The sequence below is a fragment of the Misgurnus anguillicaudatus genome, chromosome 9 (genome assembly GCF_027580225.2).
Source record: "Misgurnus anguillicaudatus chromosome 9, ASM2758022v2, whole genome shotgun sequence".
Lineage (NCBI taxonomy): Eukaryota > Metazoa > Chordata > Actinopteri > Cypriniformes > Cobitidae > Misgurnus > Misgurnus anguillicaudatus.
This window is the reverse complement of record NC_073345.2, coordinates 17,488,465-17,507,270: the sequence shown is the minus strand read 5'-3', so window position 1 is coordinate 17,507,270 and position 18,806 is coordinate 17,488,465. Positions and strand designations below refer to the sequence as shown.

General features: G+C 39.8%; 2 protein-coding genes across 3 annotated transcripts; one reads left to right on the top strand and one right to left on the bottom strand.

Annotated features, from left to right (window-relative positions):
- Window positions 1-266: 266 nt before the first annotated feature.
- Window positions 267-7,018, bottom strand: hif1al2 (hypoxia inducible factor 1 subunit alpha, like 2). Of its 2 annotated transcripts, none has more exons than XM_055180253.2 (14): window positions 6,802-7,018; window positions 5,215-5,444; window positions 5,014-5,144; window positions 4,852-4,936; window positions 4,669-4,745; window positions 4,406-4,581; window positions 4,225-4,331; window positions 3,619-3,766; window positions 2,545-2,741; window positions 2,382-2,455; window positions 1,823-2,031; window positions 1,669-1,744; window positions 1,479-1,584; window positions 267-998 (listed from the first exon to the last, which is right to left on the bottom strand). In XM_055180253.2, the coding sequence occupies exons 1-14, from the start codon at window positions 6,900-6,902 to the stop codon at window positions 736-738; spliced, it is 1,980 nt and encodes a 659-aa protein (XP_055036228.2). In that variant the 5' UTR covers window positions 6,903-7,018; the 3' UTR covers window positions 267-735. The 2 variants fall into 2 exon arrangements, with proteins under 2 accessions (XP_055036228.2, XP_055036230.2); XM_055180255.2 differs by having other exon boundaries at window positions 2,382-2,452.
- Window positions 7,019-8,073: 1,055 nt separating this feature from the next.
- On the top strand, window positions 8,074-16,694 carry dpp3 (dipeptidyl-peptidase 3). Its single transcript, XM_073871215.1, has 18 exons — window positions 8,074-8,226; window positions 9,051-9,350; window positions 9,694-9,783; window positions 10,699-10,846; window positions 10,930-10,994; window positions 11,076-11,166; window positions 12,150-12,280; window positions 12,377-12,507; window positions 12,611-12,669; window positions 12,755-12,949; window positions 13,039-13,151; window positions 13,229-13,321; window positions 14,818-14,880; window positions 14,968-15,092; window positions 15,171-15,291; window positions 15,374-15,553; window positions 15,687-15,849; window positions 15,926-16,694. Exons 2-18 carry the CDS (start codon window positions 9,081-9,083, stop codon window positions 16,066-16,068), a joined length of 2,181 nt encoding a protein of 726 aa, XP_073727316.1. The 5' UTR covers window positions 8,074-8,226; window positions 9,051-9,080; the 3' UTR covers window positions 16,069-16,694.
- Window positions 16,695-18,806: the final 2,112 nt, after the last annotated feature.

Genomic DNA, 18,806 nt, shown 5'->3' with positions numbered 1-18,806 from the left:
TGCAGTTGAATTTTCCTATTGGATGTTGGGTCCAAAAAATGACTCTTGACGTAAGCAGGTTCAAGCTTACCACGCCCTTGTTACGATCTCACCACACGCTTGGTACGAGCTTAGTTCGTCCCCTCTCTCTGTTAGGATCTGCCCACTTTTCTTGCATTTTTCAAATATTGCCAGTGGGTGGAGTCAGGCTCTGACCAGGGGTTTAGTTACGCTTTAAGAAAACGAATCAAACAGCTAACATAAAGCAACATGTCTTTCATATTTTTTATTTTATTTAAATATAATGTACTTAATATAATATTTAATGTGTAAAATGCTAAAATACAAAAGTGATGGTTAAGGATGCAAAGCCATATTTACATACCTAGCCAAACACTGACATCAGAATGGTGCAGAGACTTTAAACGAATTATATGCAAAGTCTAATATTAGATGAAAAACATGGTTCTTACTTAAATCACACAGGTTTAAGTCATCCACGCTGAGGTACAAGAGGCTGAGATACGATTATAGGCTTTGAGTTATTAGGTGTGTGCGTGTATGACTTCATTCGGCGCCGCAAGAACCGACAGGCGCATGACGTCGAAGCACCGCGAGAGCGAGTAGAAATTAAACTACCTCGCGGTACCTTGACGTCACCCGCCTGTCGGTTCCTGCGGCGCCACAGGAAGTCGAACAAGCCTTTAATTTTAAATAACTTAATGGTCAGGTGAGTGATGAAGTTCTTGTTTTGCGTCAGCACCAAGGCATTCTTGAAACCACTTGGTCCAGAACGGCTGTAATTTCAGTCCCTTGGAGTAAATAAGATGTGGAGTCGAGTGGAGCATTAATTTCACACTCCAACCTGCTCAACACAGGCAGATTCAAAGGTTTCTGGTGCCTTTCGCGTGTCTGCTGTCTTCTGTGTTGAGGAGAAGGCTTCTCTGAGTCCTGAAGTGACCTGAACTTTGATCCGAGTTGATTCTGGTCTTTGCCACGTGACTTTGTTGTTGATCCATCTAGTGGAATTGATGCAGTATTAAAGGGGACATTTCACAAGACTTTTTTTAAAATGTAAAAAAAAAATGGTGTCTCCAGGGTACGTATGTAAAGTTTTAGCTCAAAATATCATATAGATAATTTATTATATCATGTTAAAATTGCCAATTTTAGGTGTGAGCGAAAATGTTTCGTTTTGGGTGTGTCCTTTAAAATGCAAATGAGTTGATCTCTGCCTTAAATGGCGGTGTCGTGGTTGGATAGTGCAGATTAAGGGGTGGTATTATCACCTTCTGACATCGCAGGGGGAACCAAATTTCAATTTTTTTAAATGCTTGCAGAGAATGGTTCACCAAAACTAAGTTACTGGGTTGATCTTTTTCACATTTTCTAGGTTTTAAGGAAGCACTGGGTAGCACTTAAACATGGAAAAAGTCTGAAAGACCCCTATGCACTAAATGTGCATATATTTTTTGTGATGTATGGAAGCAGTGTTTTACCGTAGTTCCAGTGTGTCCTGTTGAAATATTGTGAGACTTTTATTACATCGGTCCTCCAATGATACGTCCTTCTTTCAGCTGAGACATGTTCGTAATTATACTGAACCTGGAAAGAGAAGTCTTATTATTCAATGGCTCATGGTGGATTAAGATAATTTATAGGTAATTTAATGCATCATTAGCACCACACCTCTGAAATCCGGTTAACAATATCGAGGCTGTTATTCCACTGATGGCCTGATATCAGATTAGATGCATCACTAACCCTAATGAGAAAGTCAGTGTTTAGTAAGAAATAAAGAGTGATTTATTTTGTAGCAGACAATGACCTTTAAGATGCACACCTGTTAGATACACAATAACTGACACATTGCTGATCTTTTGTAAGGCTGTTCATGCTTTGAAAGATTGTTTCCTCCAAATTTGGCATCTGAGGGTTCAGGTTGTGATGTGCACTGTCCACCGTCCCTTCTAAAATGGGTGTCAGCAGGAAATCTTCTCCATGCATGGGAATGTAAGGAGCCAGACTGTCCAAGTCTAAATCACACAGATCCTATGGTGAGAAACATGTACAATGTCAAAACACTTACATCTGTTTCCAAATTAATAATCCTATTTAAATCAACTTTTTGACCTACTGTATATTTCTAAATGCAAACTATCAATAAGCAAATGCTTGATGTCTATCAAAAAGGTACGAAATTATCTGAAGGGGTTAAATGAATTATACTCAAATGACAAGTTTGTAGATATTATGGCTCTTAAGGAAAATGTTTAAATAGGTGCTGAATTATTTACAATATTATCACACGTGTAGTTTTAGCACAATATTGATAATTATGGTTTTTGCTATTACTGTTATTGACATACTGCTACATTGTGACACCCCTACAGTATACTCACACAATTGAAATTGCAGCACTCCTCTGTCTTATGTGTCATCTCTGAACCGCCATGAACTTCCTTTCCATCACCTTCTGAGCAAAAAGACAAGTCACGTTGATATGACATCTTTAAACATACTATACTGCGAAAAGTTTGATATATGCATATCTAGTCTGTCTACCTGTAGGGTTTGTGGATGTAACAGAATCATTGTGTTTGTCTGTTGCTGTTTTTTGGAATTTAAGGTCGTCTTTATCGCGCAGAGCTGCAGACAATGGAAGAAAAACAGCCTGGGATTCTGTGTAAAGTGAGTCATGTGGTTTCAGCAGTTGTTCTGTGTGCTCCAGTAAAAATGCCAAACTGTGATGCTCCACTCCACTATAATGACACAGTAGAAATAACGGTTTTATAGTGATCTCATTTCTCAAACGCATCAAGAAATTCTTAAAGGGCCCATGGTATGCAAAATGCCCTTTTACAAGGTGTTTGGACATAAATGTGTGTTGGCAGTGTGTGAACACAACCCTAAAATGAAAGAAATTCACCCACTCCTTTTCTTTCAATCCAAATTAAACCAGAGCCGTCTCATTAGAGTAACGAGTAAAGTAACGCATTACTTTTTAAATGTACACATTAATATTTGAGTTACTTTTTTAAAAAAGTAATGCAAGTTACTTTTCAGTTTAATTAATTTAATTTAAAAATAAATTAATGTACCGAATTAAACTGAACATATTAACGTACAATTACACACTCTGTGCGCCAGAAACGGAGATGGCAGGCCAAAGCTTGACATTTTTGCGATCATAAAAAACACCTGCAAGGCCTGAAAGAGATCAAGCCTCAGCCAAGTAAGAAAAAGTAACGCAAAAGTAACTTAAAAGTAACGTAATCATTACTTTCCATAAAAAGTAACTAAGTAACACAATTAGTTACTTTTTGGGGGAGTAACTTAATATTGTAATGCATTACTTTTAAAAGTAACTTTCCCCAACACTGGTTAGCACATTGTAGCACTAATGTGGCTAAAGATACTATTGTTCCAGACTATATACACAGGAATCAGATCTATTTTTAATCTGAAACATGAAAACAGCACTTTTTAGGGACATTTTGGATGGACAAATGATCTGGGAGGTATTTTGAGCTAAAACTTCACAGGCACACCTGAGAATTATATAACATATTGTAAAAACAGACATAATATCGGCCCTTTAAATGAATCCACTGTGAGTGTGACTGTCAATTTTCTAACCTAAGAATGTAATTGATGCAGACGACGCTCTCTGGTACACCCGTGTGACTGTTGCAAACCAATGATGCATCTGTCTCGGCCCACACGTAACCACCATGTCTTTGCAGCAGCCGATATTTCCCAGTGGACACCTGTCCTTTTGAAAGCACTGTTTTGAAAAATATATGAATACAGTTTATTTTTATGCATTTTGCAAACTTTTATCAGCATGTTTGTTTTTTAGGTTTGACCCCATGACCTTTTGTACTGCTAACGCAAAGCGCTACCTCTGAGCTATACAGGAATACATGAATTTAGGGTTTAAAATATAAATTTGAAGCAAGTTTAAAGCTTAAATGTGTAATTTATGTCACTAGTGTCACCAAACAAAACCAAAAATCTGCTTTCATCTTTCATTGGTTGAACCAAGAGATAGTCTCATCCCAACTGTTTGAAGATGGAAGCGGTGCTTTAGTTTTTACTAATTCTGCTTGGTGATACTTGTAACATAGAAATCAACCATTTGCATATTAGGCTTGGGAAGAACAAAATGTGCTATACCATCAAACAAATCACATCTAATATGAACAAAATATGGAAACAGATGACAAAATCATTCATTCTTACAGCAGATGTGTGCCATGCGGAGTTTCTGGCAGTCGGACGGGTGATAGTACTGGTACACAGATTGGCCAAACAGCTCTGAGTCTCTGAAGCCAATCAGCTTCACAACCCTGAGCCAAAAAAAGGGTGTAAAAGATAGTCACATTTATCTATGCACCTTAACACACAATCCATGAGGTTGTACCTTGTGTGGCAGTAGGTGAACTTCATGTCTGGGCTGTGTATGCTCATAAATGTATTTGTGTTCGATGCTGCATCCATCTCAATGAACTGCCGCACTGGCAGCAGCCTGCACTGAAGGACTAGACAGCCGGATCCGCGTGTAGCAGAAGACGACTTCTTTCCCATGCACTGAATGACCTTTGCACAGTGAATGTAAAGATGTGAAAGGAAATCACTGAGGAGTATGTGGATTCTGTTTTTGCAACAGAGAGAAAAGATGCTTACTTTCCAAGGAGACAGTTTCTGGTTCACTGCACTTTTTATTCTGAGAAAAACTTCACATTCCTGCTGTCCTTGGTTTCCTAAAATTTAAGCAAGAAATGAAATGTAAATTCCAATCCAGAATGCTATTAAACATAACAGTTGAGAAAACATGCTCATACGGACACTGCAGGTGCAGATTTTCACCTATTAGTTTAGTGAGAATGTCTTTCACCTCCATCTGATCACATGGATGCAAGAACTCAAGCAAGCTTCTTCCGATCAAGTCCATCTGGGAAAGAGATCCCACATTTTATGTAACTCTCATGTGAGTCTGATTTATAATTACAATCTGTTTTATAGCATTACCTGGCTAATTCCAGTATGTGTAAACACATCACTTGTGGTGAAGATGACCTTGCCGTTCAAAGACAACAGAACCACGAACCCTCCAAAAGCAGAACCCAGCAAACCCCTTTCGTGAGATTTTGCCAACACTCCTACGATTACAGCGGCCTTTAGAAACGAGCTTTCGTTCAACCCTGTATCTCTACTTAAAATATTTTCTACCTGCTGAAGATGGAGAGGACAGTGCAAAGGTGTCTGGGCTGTTGTTAAGGAAGCTCCTCAGGTGCAGGTAAGCGATTGTGAGTCGTATGACTGAAGCTTTGTCTCGCTGACCGTCCATACTCGGATCTAGGGGCAGCAAAGCTGTTAACTCATTGAACAGCTGGTTCTCCATCTTTCTTCTGCTCTGTGCTGCCAATCGAGAACACGTTTTCCTCCATTCTGTGCAGGCCCTGTGTTTAAAATGACAAACAATTTTGACAAATCATACAGCATTTTTACAATAACTATTAAATGATTTTGTATCCTGGAGTAAGCATGCAAACAGAACTAGAAATTGTTGCATTACATTTGATTGTTTTGGGTTAAAGTGGAGAAGAGAATTTTCATGACATTTCTTATTATCAAAGATCTAAATTTCAAACTAATGGTTTGTTTATTGTTATATAATCATATTGCATATTTAAAGGTGACGTAGAATGATTGAACAGGTTATTTATCCTTGTTCTGTGATGTGACATGTAGACAAAAATGTTTTTGTTTGGGTCTGTAATGCCTTAGAAGCTTCCTAAAAACCTCTCTCAGATAGCTCTATTAGGGAGGGGGATTTTAAACAAGTGGTTTTGCACCTATTTGGCTCCCCCTACTGGCTTAACTTGCAATCTCATTACTGATTGGCTGACTTTGCTGCCACTCAAAAAATGTAGCCAATTATTTTAAAGTGGAGGGGCAATTAGATGCCTGTGATGTCATAAGCATCAGTTTTTTAGATTGGGCTGTTTTCTGGCTGACATTTCCAAAAGAGGAATTTCTGTGAGACTGAGATGTTTAGCATGTCTAGCACTTTTTGTATGTTTGTGAATGTGGGTAGACTACCATTATTCAACAAAGACAAGGTAAAAATGTTTTTTCATTCTCTGTCCCCTTTAAGATAGCATATTATTACAATAACCTAACATTACTATTCAATTCTATGCTTTTTACAATGTGGGTCCTTGGTTGGATGAAAAACATTTTAAGGGACCACACTGCTGTTGGCCTTGCAGCGTCATTAAGAGAAGAAACCACACTGTTACTAATGGAAAAAGCGATGTCATAATTGCGTCACCATGTCTTATCACCAATGTGCGTGTTTGCCTGCAACCTCTGATACAATGACATGCATTCTGAGATACTCAATGTGCATGTGTATTTATACTCGGAAACTATTTCATTTGATAATTTTTTGGCTTTCAAAGGTAAACAGAGTTGCTGAATTTTATTTATTTTAATTTCTGAACCATAAGAAATAAATGGTTAATTGAAAAGGAACACTTTTTTTAGGTAGTCATTTTAAACATAATCTCTGCAAAGTGCAAAAAATGCCAAATGATCAGCATTGTTTCTTTAATGGATTAAATTGATGTCATTATATACAAAAGATCAATAGATTTGGTTAAGAAAGTTGGTGCTAACAAATGCATTTTATTATTTGCAAAAAATATTTACAACCCTTAACCTTGTTTTGTTTTTATTCGAAGAAATACATTAAATATTTGTGTGTAAATTCACTTGGCCGATTGCATGGAATGGGATTAATTTTTTACTTACCTTTTTTTCTTCTGGTCAGTAAATATTTGTCGTCTTTTGGCCTTTCCCTGGTGGTCGTCATGCAAAAATTCCCTAACCGTTTCGAAATGTTTTGAAGTCATTGTAAATGTAAGATGACTATAAACAGCTATGTCATGTTACCAGGTGGCATGTGGTCATGGTCAGAGAAATAAGCAATTAACATACTCATAGTAATCTGTCCAATGTGATCTCTGGTGTGAATAATCATGCTTAAACTCATATCCTCTGTTGGGGTCTTAAGTCCCACCTCTCTCACCACATGTGACAGTTAGGTTTGTATCTGTCAAAACAAGATGGGCTTTCACTTTTCCAAGAACTCAGATTTTTATAGATAAGCCTGTGGTTTTCAATAATAACTTCAATGTGTTAATAATATATAAGGAAATTATACCTTAATTGATAAACAACTTTAAAAAATAAACATATTTTCATATATTAAGATAATTTAGCAGCATCATATAAATAATGTCAAGGGCACAAGACTGTGATCACATAATCAGGATACATAAATACGAAAGATGTGGGGCTTAATTTCCGGTATGTATATTTTTTTTAGTTGTAACTATTTAAGTCACAGTTTAAACAATTTAATTTATTTGCTAACACATTTTCAGTCAACATTTTCAGTTTTCTTATTCAACTATTACAAGGTAAAATGTGTAAAATACAAGCGCCTATTAGGCCCACTGAAACATAACCTTTAAGTTCTGTTCTCCACATGGATCACAAGCTGAATATTTGAGTCTGGGCTTGTAAACTAATCCATCTCTTATTTCCCAAATATGTATTTCACAGATGGTATTACTGCTGTGGGGCTTTCCATTATCCTATTGCTTCTTTGAGCTATTTTTCCCTTTGTGCTTCATCTCTTCAGAACAGATTTATACATTGAAGTATATTTTCAGAACAAATGTTTGAGGTAAAAAGTAAATTTTAAACAAATACAAGCAAAATCAAACAATAAAAAATAATCTAAATAAAAAAGAAATGTAATAATTTCTAATAATAAAAAAAACATTCTGTGTTTAGCTCGAAAATTTAGAAAGCTGGCCATATTAATGAAATTAATTTGCTAGTGAAATTTTAATAAGCTGAAAAAAATAAAATTAAACTAATTTTAAAAATAAACTAATTTCTTTCTTTCTTTCTTTCTTTCTTTCTTTCTTTCTTTCTTTCTTTCTTTCTTTCTTTCTTTCTTTCTTTCTTTCTTTCTTTCTTTCTTTCTTTCTTTCTCACAACAGCTCTACGCCCCCTTTTCTATCTTTGCTATTATTGGTTTGTCGGGCTGTCAGTCATCTTTCTCGCTGTTTGATTGGCTGAGGGCGGATCTTTCAATTGAATGAGTAGCGGAAGTGAATTCAGACGCTGGTGTTGCATTTTGACAGGATTGGACGCACATTTCAGGTATAACTTATGCTGTTAACATAAGACCTGAAATATTGATCAACGGAAGATTGTAGCAAATTTGTACAGTTGGCGAGCTCGTTTTTGTATGTGTGGCACAAATTTGTGATGTTTCATTGTTTCTCTGTACTGTTAAAGGATAGACCGGCTATCAAGTGTGCTAACAGTATTAGCAGGACAGTTAAAGTCTCAGAAATGAAACAGAAACCGGCGTGATCTTAACAATCTAGAATAGACCCTTACGGTCAAAGTTTCAACTTATAATGCAATAAAATATAGAATAAAATCATGCCAAATGTGTGGGCGCGCGCGCGCGTATGTAAAAATTAAAGTTCAAGGGTAGAGATGTGACGTGAGGCGATTTATAAACTGCTAATAAAAACCAATGAGCTCAAGTATACTTATAGGCTAAGTTTATTCATGAATTTTAAAAGTGCCGTCTTTTCTGACGTCCCCTAGGAAATTCAACACGGTTTTGTTACAGTAATAGTATAGTTACCATATTTTACCATTTGTATTACTGTAATTTTATTCACATCGCATGGTTAAAATATGGTTACTATAGTGAGACAATACTATATTTGTAGTTACTATGGATTTTATTACCAATTAAACAATTAATCATGGTTTATTTTCATAAGTGGTAAGTCTTATTAATTCTTTGAAACACAAAATGACATAAAAGTATAGGTGAATAACAGCCCCAGTTTCTATTCCCTTTAATTGTATGGATACAACGGCGTTGTTTCCTGTTTTTGATTCTAGTTAGTAGATTTTTTCATTTTCGTTTAACTAATTAAGCCCCACGTTCTTGTGTATTTCAGTGGAAAAGATCAAGCTGCCTACAGAGTGAAATGGTGGACTCACAGTACTACCTCCCAAATGATATTGGGATCTCTGCTCTGGACTGTCGGGAGGCTTTCAGGCTGCTTTCACCCAAGGAGAAGTTATACGCACACTACCTCTCCCGGGCCTCCTGGTACGGCGGCCTGGTTGTGCTGATTCAGACGTCTCCTGAGTCTGCCAACATCTATGTACTGCTGCAAAAAATATTTCGCAAACAGGCACCAGCACAGCTGGAGGCGGTGGCGACTGCAGTCGGACTGAGCGCAGACGACTATCAGGTGAGATCTCTAGTAAAAAAAAACATTTACATTTAGGATTTTGTTCGAAGAACGGAATAGATTATACATTACATCAGTTTGTATGTTACCCATGCTATTGGAAACACAATGCTCTACCTGTTGAAAAACAGGAGTACCAATTTTTATTAATGGCCAATGCTGATGCCTATAAAAAAAAATGCAACCGATAAGCCAATGTGAGGCCAATATAACAAACAAATGTAATAACAGTACGAACAGCGGTGGATGACTGGTTATTTATATTGGTTTGCAACTAGTCTAGTATTAGTGTTAAAATCTGTTTGTGTTAAATGTTGCATTAAAGTTCTTTTTCTGTTTTTAGGCCTTTCTCGTATATACTGCCGGCCTTTATGCAAACATGGGGAACTACAAGTCGTTCGGGGACACCAAATTTATTCCTAATCTACCAAAGGTAAACCGTTTACATTCATGCATTTGACACTTGTCACCAAGGCAAGTTACAGTTTATTTAAGCTATAGATTTAATACATCAATTGTCCTATATATTATGTGGCACGTGGTAGTATTGTTTGTGGCATGTGACACCCGTTCATAACGTTTGTTAGCATCCCATATCCTAAGATACAAGATACCAAAATGCTTTTTTGCGTAGTTGTGTTTGACACATGAAAACGTCTCGGGTTACGTATGTAACTGTTGTGCCCTGAGAAGGGAACGTGACGCTGCATCTCCCTTGACATACTTCCTGCGTCCCTGTAACGCCGTCTTTGGCAATATTTCAGATAGCGATATACTTCCTCACTCCCGCGTCACCCTGTCTTTGTCGTTTAGCATTGGTTGAATTTGATATACACATTCAGACGCACTTAAGGGGATCGCACACCGGCCGCGCAGCTCAGCGGCGCGCCGCGTCGCGTCTAGGACAACTCGGACGTATTGTAAACAGGAAGTGCACATTAAATAGCGCGAGCTTCGTCAGATAGCGTCTACTTCAAAATGCAAAATATACGTTAGCAGCCAATGTTAATCCTTAATGATTTGGGACAAATATGATGTTATTTAATGTTAAACTATGTGAGTAGCGCTGTGTGGCGCGACAGGGATTTGAACAACTTCCTGAGTCACAGCTGGGTGGCGCGGACAGGCGCCACCTGGTGGCGCTGGTGTGCGTATACTCATAGAAAGCAATGTGTTAGATTTTTTTAGAACGACGCTGTGCTGTGCGGCGCTGAGCTGCGCGGGCGGTGTGCGATCCCCTTTACCCTTGGAGGTGCCCTCAAAGTGTCACCGCAGTGACGCAGCTCGAGTTCCCTTGAAAGGGAACTGTAACAATGTATCTTTAAAGGAAATTTTTTCAAACCTACAGGATAAGTTCAAGGCCCTGGTCTGGGAGAGTCAGGCCTTTAAAGACAATCCTATTGAGATGGAGGCGCTGTGGAACAACTGCTCCCAGGCCCTCTACTCCCTGGAGGACAGGCAGAAACAGCTCGGACTAGGGGAGAAGGGAATCACAAGCAGTAGTTGCTAAAGCCATCTCGCTTTTTTTCTCAAGTACATAACTTGGTGTTTGTCACCTTGCTCTCCCAGGGAATCACAACATACTTCTCAGGGAATTGCTGCTTGGAAGACGCAGAGTTTGCGCAGAAATTTCTGGACTCCAAGGTACATTGTAGTGCACAGATGAAAGATAACATTTGTAATGTGCATCATTTGTGTTGTAAATCTGAAACGTTGTCATTTTAGAACCTGAGTGCCTACAACACCCGACTGTTCAAGACTGAAGTAGACGGGAAACGGAGCTATGAGGTGCGTTTGGCGTCTGCCGTGAAAAAAGGTGAGTGTTTCTGTTATAAAGGCCTGTTTTCATATACAAGGCTTAGCTAAAGCCAGGACTAGGCCTTAGTTAAAGGAAAACACCACAGTTTTTCAATATTTTGCCATGTTCTTGCCTCATCTTAGATGAATGAATACATACCTATCTTTATTCAATGTGTGCGCACTCAATCTTTTTACAGCGTGTCGTGAGTTTGTTGGCATTTGGCCTGGCCCCATTCGTTCCTTGGGATCCGGACAGGGATGAATTTGGAAGCACCAGGCACTTCCATGTTCTCCCTATTTAAAGACTGTTACATTAGTAGTTACACGAGTAAGTATGGTGGCACAACATAAAACATGGCGATTTTTAAGCGGATAAAAATGAGAACTATATTTTATGGCGGAAGAGCACTTAGTTTGCAGCACTTCGACCTCTGTCTGCGCGCAGTGACATCATCACTCCTGACTACCCCCCTCTCTCTCTCAAACTTCCGTCAATATTACTCCGAGGTCGAAGTGCTGCAATCTAAGTGCTCTTCTGCCATAAATAGGGAAAACATGGAAGTGTTTGGTGGCTTCTAAATTCATACCTGTTTGGATCCTAAGGAATGAATGGGGCTAGGCTAAATGCTAACACATTCACAACACGCTGTACAAAGATTAAGTGCACGCTTTAAAAAAAAGAAGGTATGTATTAATTCGTCTTAGTTGAGGTATAAACATAGTAAAATATTAAAAAATGGTGTTGTTTTCCTTTAAGCATCTTTTATAAACATGCCTTTGAAAAAGACATTACTGGTGTGTATCTTGAAACAAATCATTGGCACTGGCATATTTTAAGATCTGTCAGTGCAAGTTATTTTCTTTTGAGCTCATACATGTCTGGACTACCCTTAAGCCTTGTCTGTTAAAAAAGGGGAATATATTTTTTACTTTAATCTGATCAGGGCCATTTGTTTCAATTTTACTAGCATTTTTTCCCACTTACATTTCTTCCTACAGACTGTGCTGTTGAGGGGGAAGGCGAAACATCTTGTGGCAGATATGAGTTTGAGGATGCTGTGTTCATTGTTCAGAGGGGCGATTATGCCTTTCTTATGGAGAAAGTGAGCCAGAACTTGGAGAAAGCCAAGGTGTTTGCAACAGCAATGCTAAATCTGTGGTATCTTCGGGTACAAATGAATAGCCCTGAACTTATGTAGCAAAAGTAAAAGGCTGTTTTCTCTTAGGATTATGCAGCCAATGAGAACCAGAGGCGAATGCTGGAGGAGTATGTTCGCAGTTTTACCTATGGCTCACTGGAAGCTCATAAAGAAGGGTCACGTTATTGGATCAAAGACAAAGGACCCATTGTGGAAAGGTGACTGACACTATTCAACAACGTATCTGACATTGCCGATTGAAATATCCATAAAGATTTGTTGGTTCGAACAAGGCTTAAAATTGCTCTTTCTTCCTAACAGTTACATTGGTTTCATTGAGAGCTACAGAGATCCATTTGGCTCAAGGGGTGAATTTGAAGGTAAGCTCAAATATTCATACAAATTGCTTTAAAAGTCTCCTTTTGCATATAACCACCCGTGTCCTTTTTGTCCCCACATCCTCAGGTTTTGTTGCAGTAGTAAACAAAGCCATGAGCGCTCGCTTCGCTCAGTTGGTGAGCTCAGCCGAGGTCTTACTTCCAGAGTTGCCTTGGCCTGCAGCCTTCGAGAAGGACCGCTTCCTCAAGCCAGACTTCACCTCTCTGGATGTGCTCACCTTTGCCGGCAGCGGCATCCCGGCAGGAATCAACATTCCAAACTGTGAGCCGTTTTACCCAACTTATGCAGTTAGGTTTTGTTGATAAATGATCCGTGAAAGTTCAAACCCAAACACATTTATCTTACTGTAGATGATGACATCAGACAGACAGAAGGTTTCAAGAACGTGTCCCTGGGAAACGTGCTGACGGTCGCGTATGCCACGCAGAAAGACAAGCTCACCTTTCTTGAGGAGAACGATAAGGTAGCGTTGAGTACATAAGACTGATGAAAGCTTTCTTAATGTAATGGAGTCTCAAAATGCTAATGTATGTCTTGCAGGACCTGTATATCAAATGGAAAGGGCCTTCTTTTGAGGTGCAGGTGGGACTCCATGAGCTGCTTGGTCATGGCAGTGGAAAACTCTTTGTTCAGGTGAGAAAGACACTTGCAGTTCAAAAAGATGTGAAGATTTTAGATGCAAAACAATCTTTTAGTTTCTTATAAAAGGGCATTTTCATGTTTAGGTTCAGTAATTTCACTTTAATGACAAATTTAATTTGACTGTCTTTCACTGCAAAACCCTCTAATGGTGCGTTTACACCAACCACGTTTCAGGCGTCAAAATCGCATCTACCGCGCCTAGTTTGCCGCTTGAACAGTTTGAATGCATTCGCGCGTCTAGAGCAAAGTAGACGCGCAGATAAAGCAAGCATTTGACGCGCGTCAGAGGCAAAATACGCTTCTTGTGGGAGGGGCAAGTGCTATGCGGTTGACTGTTTGCAAGATGACTGATGTTGATAAAGCTCCGAGTGACTGCTTACGGACAATATCAAGCGTTCCTTCAGGTTGAATGAGTGACTCCGCCAAAGTTCAAATTTTTCAACTGGGGCGTCAGCCGGCAATTCGCATCAAACACAAAATGCACCATTCGGGCGTACCGCGCCAGGCGCTCAATTCGCGCCATTCGCATTGACTTAACATTGAAATCACTCGGGCTTCACGCCTCTACCGCGGTTGGTGTAAACGCAGCATAAGTATATGCAAAAGTCTCAGCATAGATACAGACCACAATGCGTCATAACCTGAAACACACGTCCACCGGTGGAGAAGAATCCATCCGTCTCCATTGACTTTGTGTTGCGAGAGGCTGCCTCCTTGTCATTTCTGGCTGGTAGCAAAAACAGAGTGGTGCCTAGGGGCTGCTGTGTGACAATATGTACAGCTAACAAGCCAAAAAACCCAGAAATTAGTTTTTATAAGCTGTTGAGCCACAAAACCCAGCCTTTAAGGAGAAAAAAGTGGATCGCCGACTATGTTTCCCTCTAGTGGGCGCTTTTCTACTAATAGTAGTACTATAAAAAGTTGCGTGTTTTCCACTTTTGTGTCTTAAAACGCGCGTTTTTTTGGAGTCGACAGCTTATAAAACCTTATTTCTGGGTGTTTTGGCTTGTTAGCTGTACACCCTGTCACACAGCTGCTTTTATGCATTATTCTGTTTTTGTTATAAGCCAGAAATGACAAGGAGGCGGCCTTTCACAATACAAAGTGAATGAAGGCGGTTGGTTTGTTCCCCGCGGTGGGCGTGGTTTTCAAATTGGCATAACTGCACTCTGTCTCTATACAGCTCGCTGAGAGTGAAAACTATGGTAATGCCAGACTGTCAGTCAGTGGTTATGGGTGGGACTTAATCAGTGTGACATCACATTGATAAAATAATCAAAACAGCATATCTAATAACACTGCTTTGGTTTAATGGGAATTAAAAGAAAATGAGTGGGTGAATTTTTTTCTTTGTGGGAGGGTTTTGTTCACACACTGCCAACACACATTTACGTCCAAACACCTTGTAAAAGTGGATTTCGCATAATAGGTGCCCTTTAAAACAAACATTCTTCAGCTTATTTGTGTGTGTGTTTGTCATAAAACAGGATGATAACGGAAAGTTCAACTTTGAGCAAACTGCTGTTCGTAATCCAGAAACAGGAGAATTGGTGAGTGACAGCTTTATTTTTCATCTCCAGGCCTCAGCTATTGCTTACAAGATATAATAAGTCATACATAAACCATTTGCTATCCAGATCTCAAGCTGGTACAAGGGAAGCGAGACATGGGACAGCAAGTTCTCCACCATTGCCTCCTCCTACGAGGAGTGCCGAGCCGAGTGTGTCGGCCTCTACCTGTGTCTCAACAAGCAGGTGCTCAGGTAAGTGATTTATCATTTAGTCTCATCTATTCATTGATTTGTATAAATGCAGATGCTGAGTGATTAACGTGTGCTCAGTATTTTCGGGCATGAGGGGGAGGATGCAGAGGAAGTGGTCTATGTGAACTGGCTGACTATGGTGCGTGCCGGTCTGCTGGGGCTCGAGTTTTACACACCGGAGAGCAAGAGCTGGAGACAGGTGGGATGGAAACGATTATTTACTTGTGCTCACCTCTCATGTGAGTTCTTTTGTCCTTGATGTGTTTGTGTGTCTCTCGCAGGCCCACATGCAGGCCCGGTTTGTGATTTTGCGGGTTCTGCTGGAGGCCGGAGAGGGCCTGGTTGGTCTGAAGGAGTGCACAGGGGCTGACGGAAAGCCGGATGCCGTTATAACCCTGGACCGGAGCAAGATCCAAACGGTGGGCAAGAACGCCATCCAGAGGTTTCTGTGTAAACTGCAGGTGCGTGAAGGAATACAAGAATTGCACAGATTATTTTGAGTACTTCATGCATACAGAACATTTTATTTACTATTAAAATACTATTCCAAACATAGCCATAGGATAAGCATGCTTGTACTATTATTTTGTGAAGGTGCACAAGTCCACAGCTGATGTGGAGGGAGGAAGGGCTCTGTATGAAGGGTACTCTGCAGTGACTGCGGATGGCTCCCATGACTTCCTGAAGTTCAGAGAGACCGTTCTGCTCCGCAAGGAAGCTCGCAAGATGTTTGTCCAAGCCAACACTCACATCAAAGGTATGTTTTCAGCTTGATTCATTGACCAATACCAGGTGGAGTACACAAAAAGATTAACATGCTGTTGTTTATGTAGATGATGCTGTGGAGCTAGTCGAGTATGAAGGCAGTGCTGCAGGGCTGATCCAGTCTTTCGTCGAACGCTTTCCTGACGATACCGAGGAGGTTGAGGCTCAGCTGCTGGAAATGGCCTCCTGTGATGCCACCTGCTGGTGTTAAGAGGTCCCTGCATTCTTTGAAAATCTAATTGGACAAATCTAAGACCACGATGAGCCACAGGAACTTTGAGAAATGAACAAAAGGCTGCTAAGTGGAGAATGAAGTAGTGATTATAAAATGCTCTACATGTAGAACAAAAACGCATTTGAACACATAGACGCACATGTACTGTATAACACCCAGCGCTTTACCTTCCCCGTCACAATCTCAGCTTTTCTAATCACAGCTGCCATTGTTTCACATTAAATAGAGTTTGATTAGAAGTTTCTGTTCCTGCGTAGGATCGGACCGCATCCCACACTTCCCACATGTGAAAGCGTGTGAAAGTGCTGGCAAGAGTGAACTTGCTGCGTGAGGGTGGCATTTATGTAATCCAAACACGAAAAATACTTTTCAACCTATTTTAAAATAGAAACGAACTCTGCACTACTAGAAATAACATACTTGTCAAAGCTTATAATCCGATTGACTATCTGTAGGGGAAATGGTTACATTTGCACTTAAGAATAAGGTCTTTATGAGAATAAGACTTTTGGTTCCTCAAAGCGTTTGTGTCAAAGTGTTCAGTGTTGTTGTGGACGGTGACAACCAACAGTTGCTACCAAATAAAATCAAATCTTTTTCAATGTGTGCACTGTCTTGTACTTATTATACAAAGCAAACAATAACATCAAATCCAAAAACAATACCATTTCTTACATCAGAAATTCATAAGCTTATTATTTTTATAGCGTATTTACATCAGTAAACATACCTAAAAGAGCCTAAAACATGAATACAGTAGTAAATCTAGTCAATAATAACTAGGTAACAGTGTTTCTGCTTTAATTCAAATTGTATTAAAACGTATAATAATGTATATAGACTTAAAATAAATAATATAATAATGTAACAATAAAAAGTCATATAATTTAAGATCATAATTCCCAGTAATGGACACAAAAATTAGACATGCAGCACATGTGATCTTTCATACAGTCAACATTAAATATATTCAGTAAAAATACAGTTAAAATATTTATAAAATTCAGTTTCATTACAAATGCTAAAAGAGTTTATAATTGTATTAGTATAAGCATTACTCCTGCCAAATATCAAAATTATCCCATGATTTACTCTCCCCTCATATTAGAGTTCTCAACGGGCCTGAAAATTACAACCTGACCTGAACCCGGCCCGACGCCGCCCCCTCCCCTTTTTTTCTCCTCATACACATTATCACGACCAGCAGACGGGAATTCAAATCAACATTTAATGTTCACGCCTTTTAACAATACAAACACAACTGAAACAAAAAACTTTAAATATATAAACACTTTCCAGACCTCTGATTTTCCCACTCCTGTTGTAGCGACGGTGAATTCTCCTGCTTCAAGTTTACTTTTCACCAACTCCATCATCTTCTTCATGCTAAAGTGTGCACGCAGCAGCGTCAGGTTTCCCTCCGCCCCTCTCCATGATTCCCGTTGCACGCAGCAGCCAGACTTTCTTTAGGGTGAACAGCAGCGATGATTAATAAATGTTTTTTTCCACTGAGCGGAAAAGATTAAGCCCAAGGTCCAATCCGAGTCATTTGCTTATATTTTTGACTCAAACCCACAGGTCCCGTTGGGTTTGTCGGGGCGACCCGACCCATTGAGAACTCTAATGCGTATGTCCATCATCTTTCAGACGAACAAGTTATTTTAGTAAATGCTCTTCCAAGCCCCATGATGGCATAAAACAGGGTTCAGGGAACAACTTCTGACTTTGAAGCTCAATAAAGTGCATCCGTCCTTAACAGAAGTAATCCACACGGCTTCAAGGGGTTAATAAAGATCTTCTGCGGGTAATCGATGCATTTTTGTGAGAAAAATATCCATATTTCAAACTTTATAAAAATCTTATTGATTACCTGCAGAAGATCTTTATTAACCACTTGTTGCCATGTGGATTACCTCTGTGAAGGATGGATGCACTTTTTTGGGGGTTTAAAGTCAGAAGTTATTCCGTGATCCCTGTTTTCTACCATTATAAAGCTTGGAAGGACACATTTCCTAAAATAACTCCAAATGTGCTCTTCTAAAAGATTAAAGGACAGTTCGGTATTTTACACTTAAAGCCCTGTTTTCATATTGTTTATGATGAAATCGAACGGGTCTGACCGAAACCTGAACACACGATGCCGGCCCGAGAATCCTCGGGTGTCTGCTGCACCAACCCCCACCTCCACAACGGCTGCATAGGTGCACCGGAACAATCCCTCCCAAAATGCACCAAACTTTCGTCCACAAAGACGTGAAACCCACCGAGCGGTCAGGGGTGCCCACCGACACGCCCACACAAAAACCGCTGCAAAAGATGCTCTCCAACAGGTTTTATCGTAGTTTTTGTCCAACCCCATTGACGTGCTGTGAGGTACGGTATTACTCCGCCGCCGGAAACGTTGTTTGTATTCTTGCAATTGTCAAAGGCGGATTATTGCCACCAACTGGGCTGGAGTGTCTATTATTCAAGCTCTCAATGGAAGAATATACGGGTGTGAGGCGTTTGGAAAAATAGGTCCACAAGTTTACAACGAATGCTAAAACACCTGTTGGAAAGCATCTTTTGCAGCGATTCCAGTGTGAGCACATCAGTGAACACCCCTGACCACCTGGTGGGTTTCACGTCTTTGTGGACGAAAGTTCAATGCATTTTGGGAAGGATTGCCCCAGTGCACCCACACAGCCACCGCAGAGGTGGGGGTCGACACAACA

What these genes read in the sequence shown, in the direction of transcription:
- dpp3 (XM_073871215.1), top strand. Translation starts at nt 9,081, where the DNA reads ATGGTGGACTCACAGTACTACCTCCCAAATGATATTGGGATCTCTGCT. An exon ending in GTGGAAAACTCTTTGTTCAG is followed by an intron (nt 13,322 to 14,817) that starts GTGAGAAAGACA and finishes GTCATAAAACAG; the next exon opens with GATGATAACGGAAAGTTCAA. An exon ending in ATCCAGAAACAGGAGAATTG is followed by an intron (nt 14,881 to 14,967) that starts GTGAGTGACAGC and finishes TTTGCTATCCAG; the next exon opens with ATCTCAAGCTGGTACAAGGG.
- hif1al2 (XM_055180253.2), bottom strand. Translation starts at nt 6,902, where the DNA reads ATGACTTCAAAACATTTCGAAACGGTTAGGGAATTTTTGCATGACGAC. An exon ending in CCGCATGGCACACATCTGCT is followed by an intron (nt 3,767 to 4,224) that starts GTAAGAATGAAT and finishes TTTTCAAAACAG; the next exon opens with TGCTTTCAAAAGGACAGGTG. An exon ending in AGTGCTGCAATTTCAATTGT is followed by an intron (nt 2,032 to 2,381) that starts GTGAGTATACTG and finishes TTCTCACCATAG; the next exon opens with GATCTGTGTGATTTAGACTT.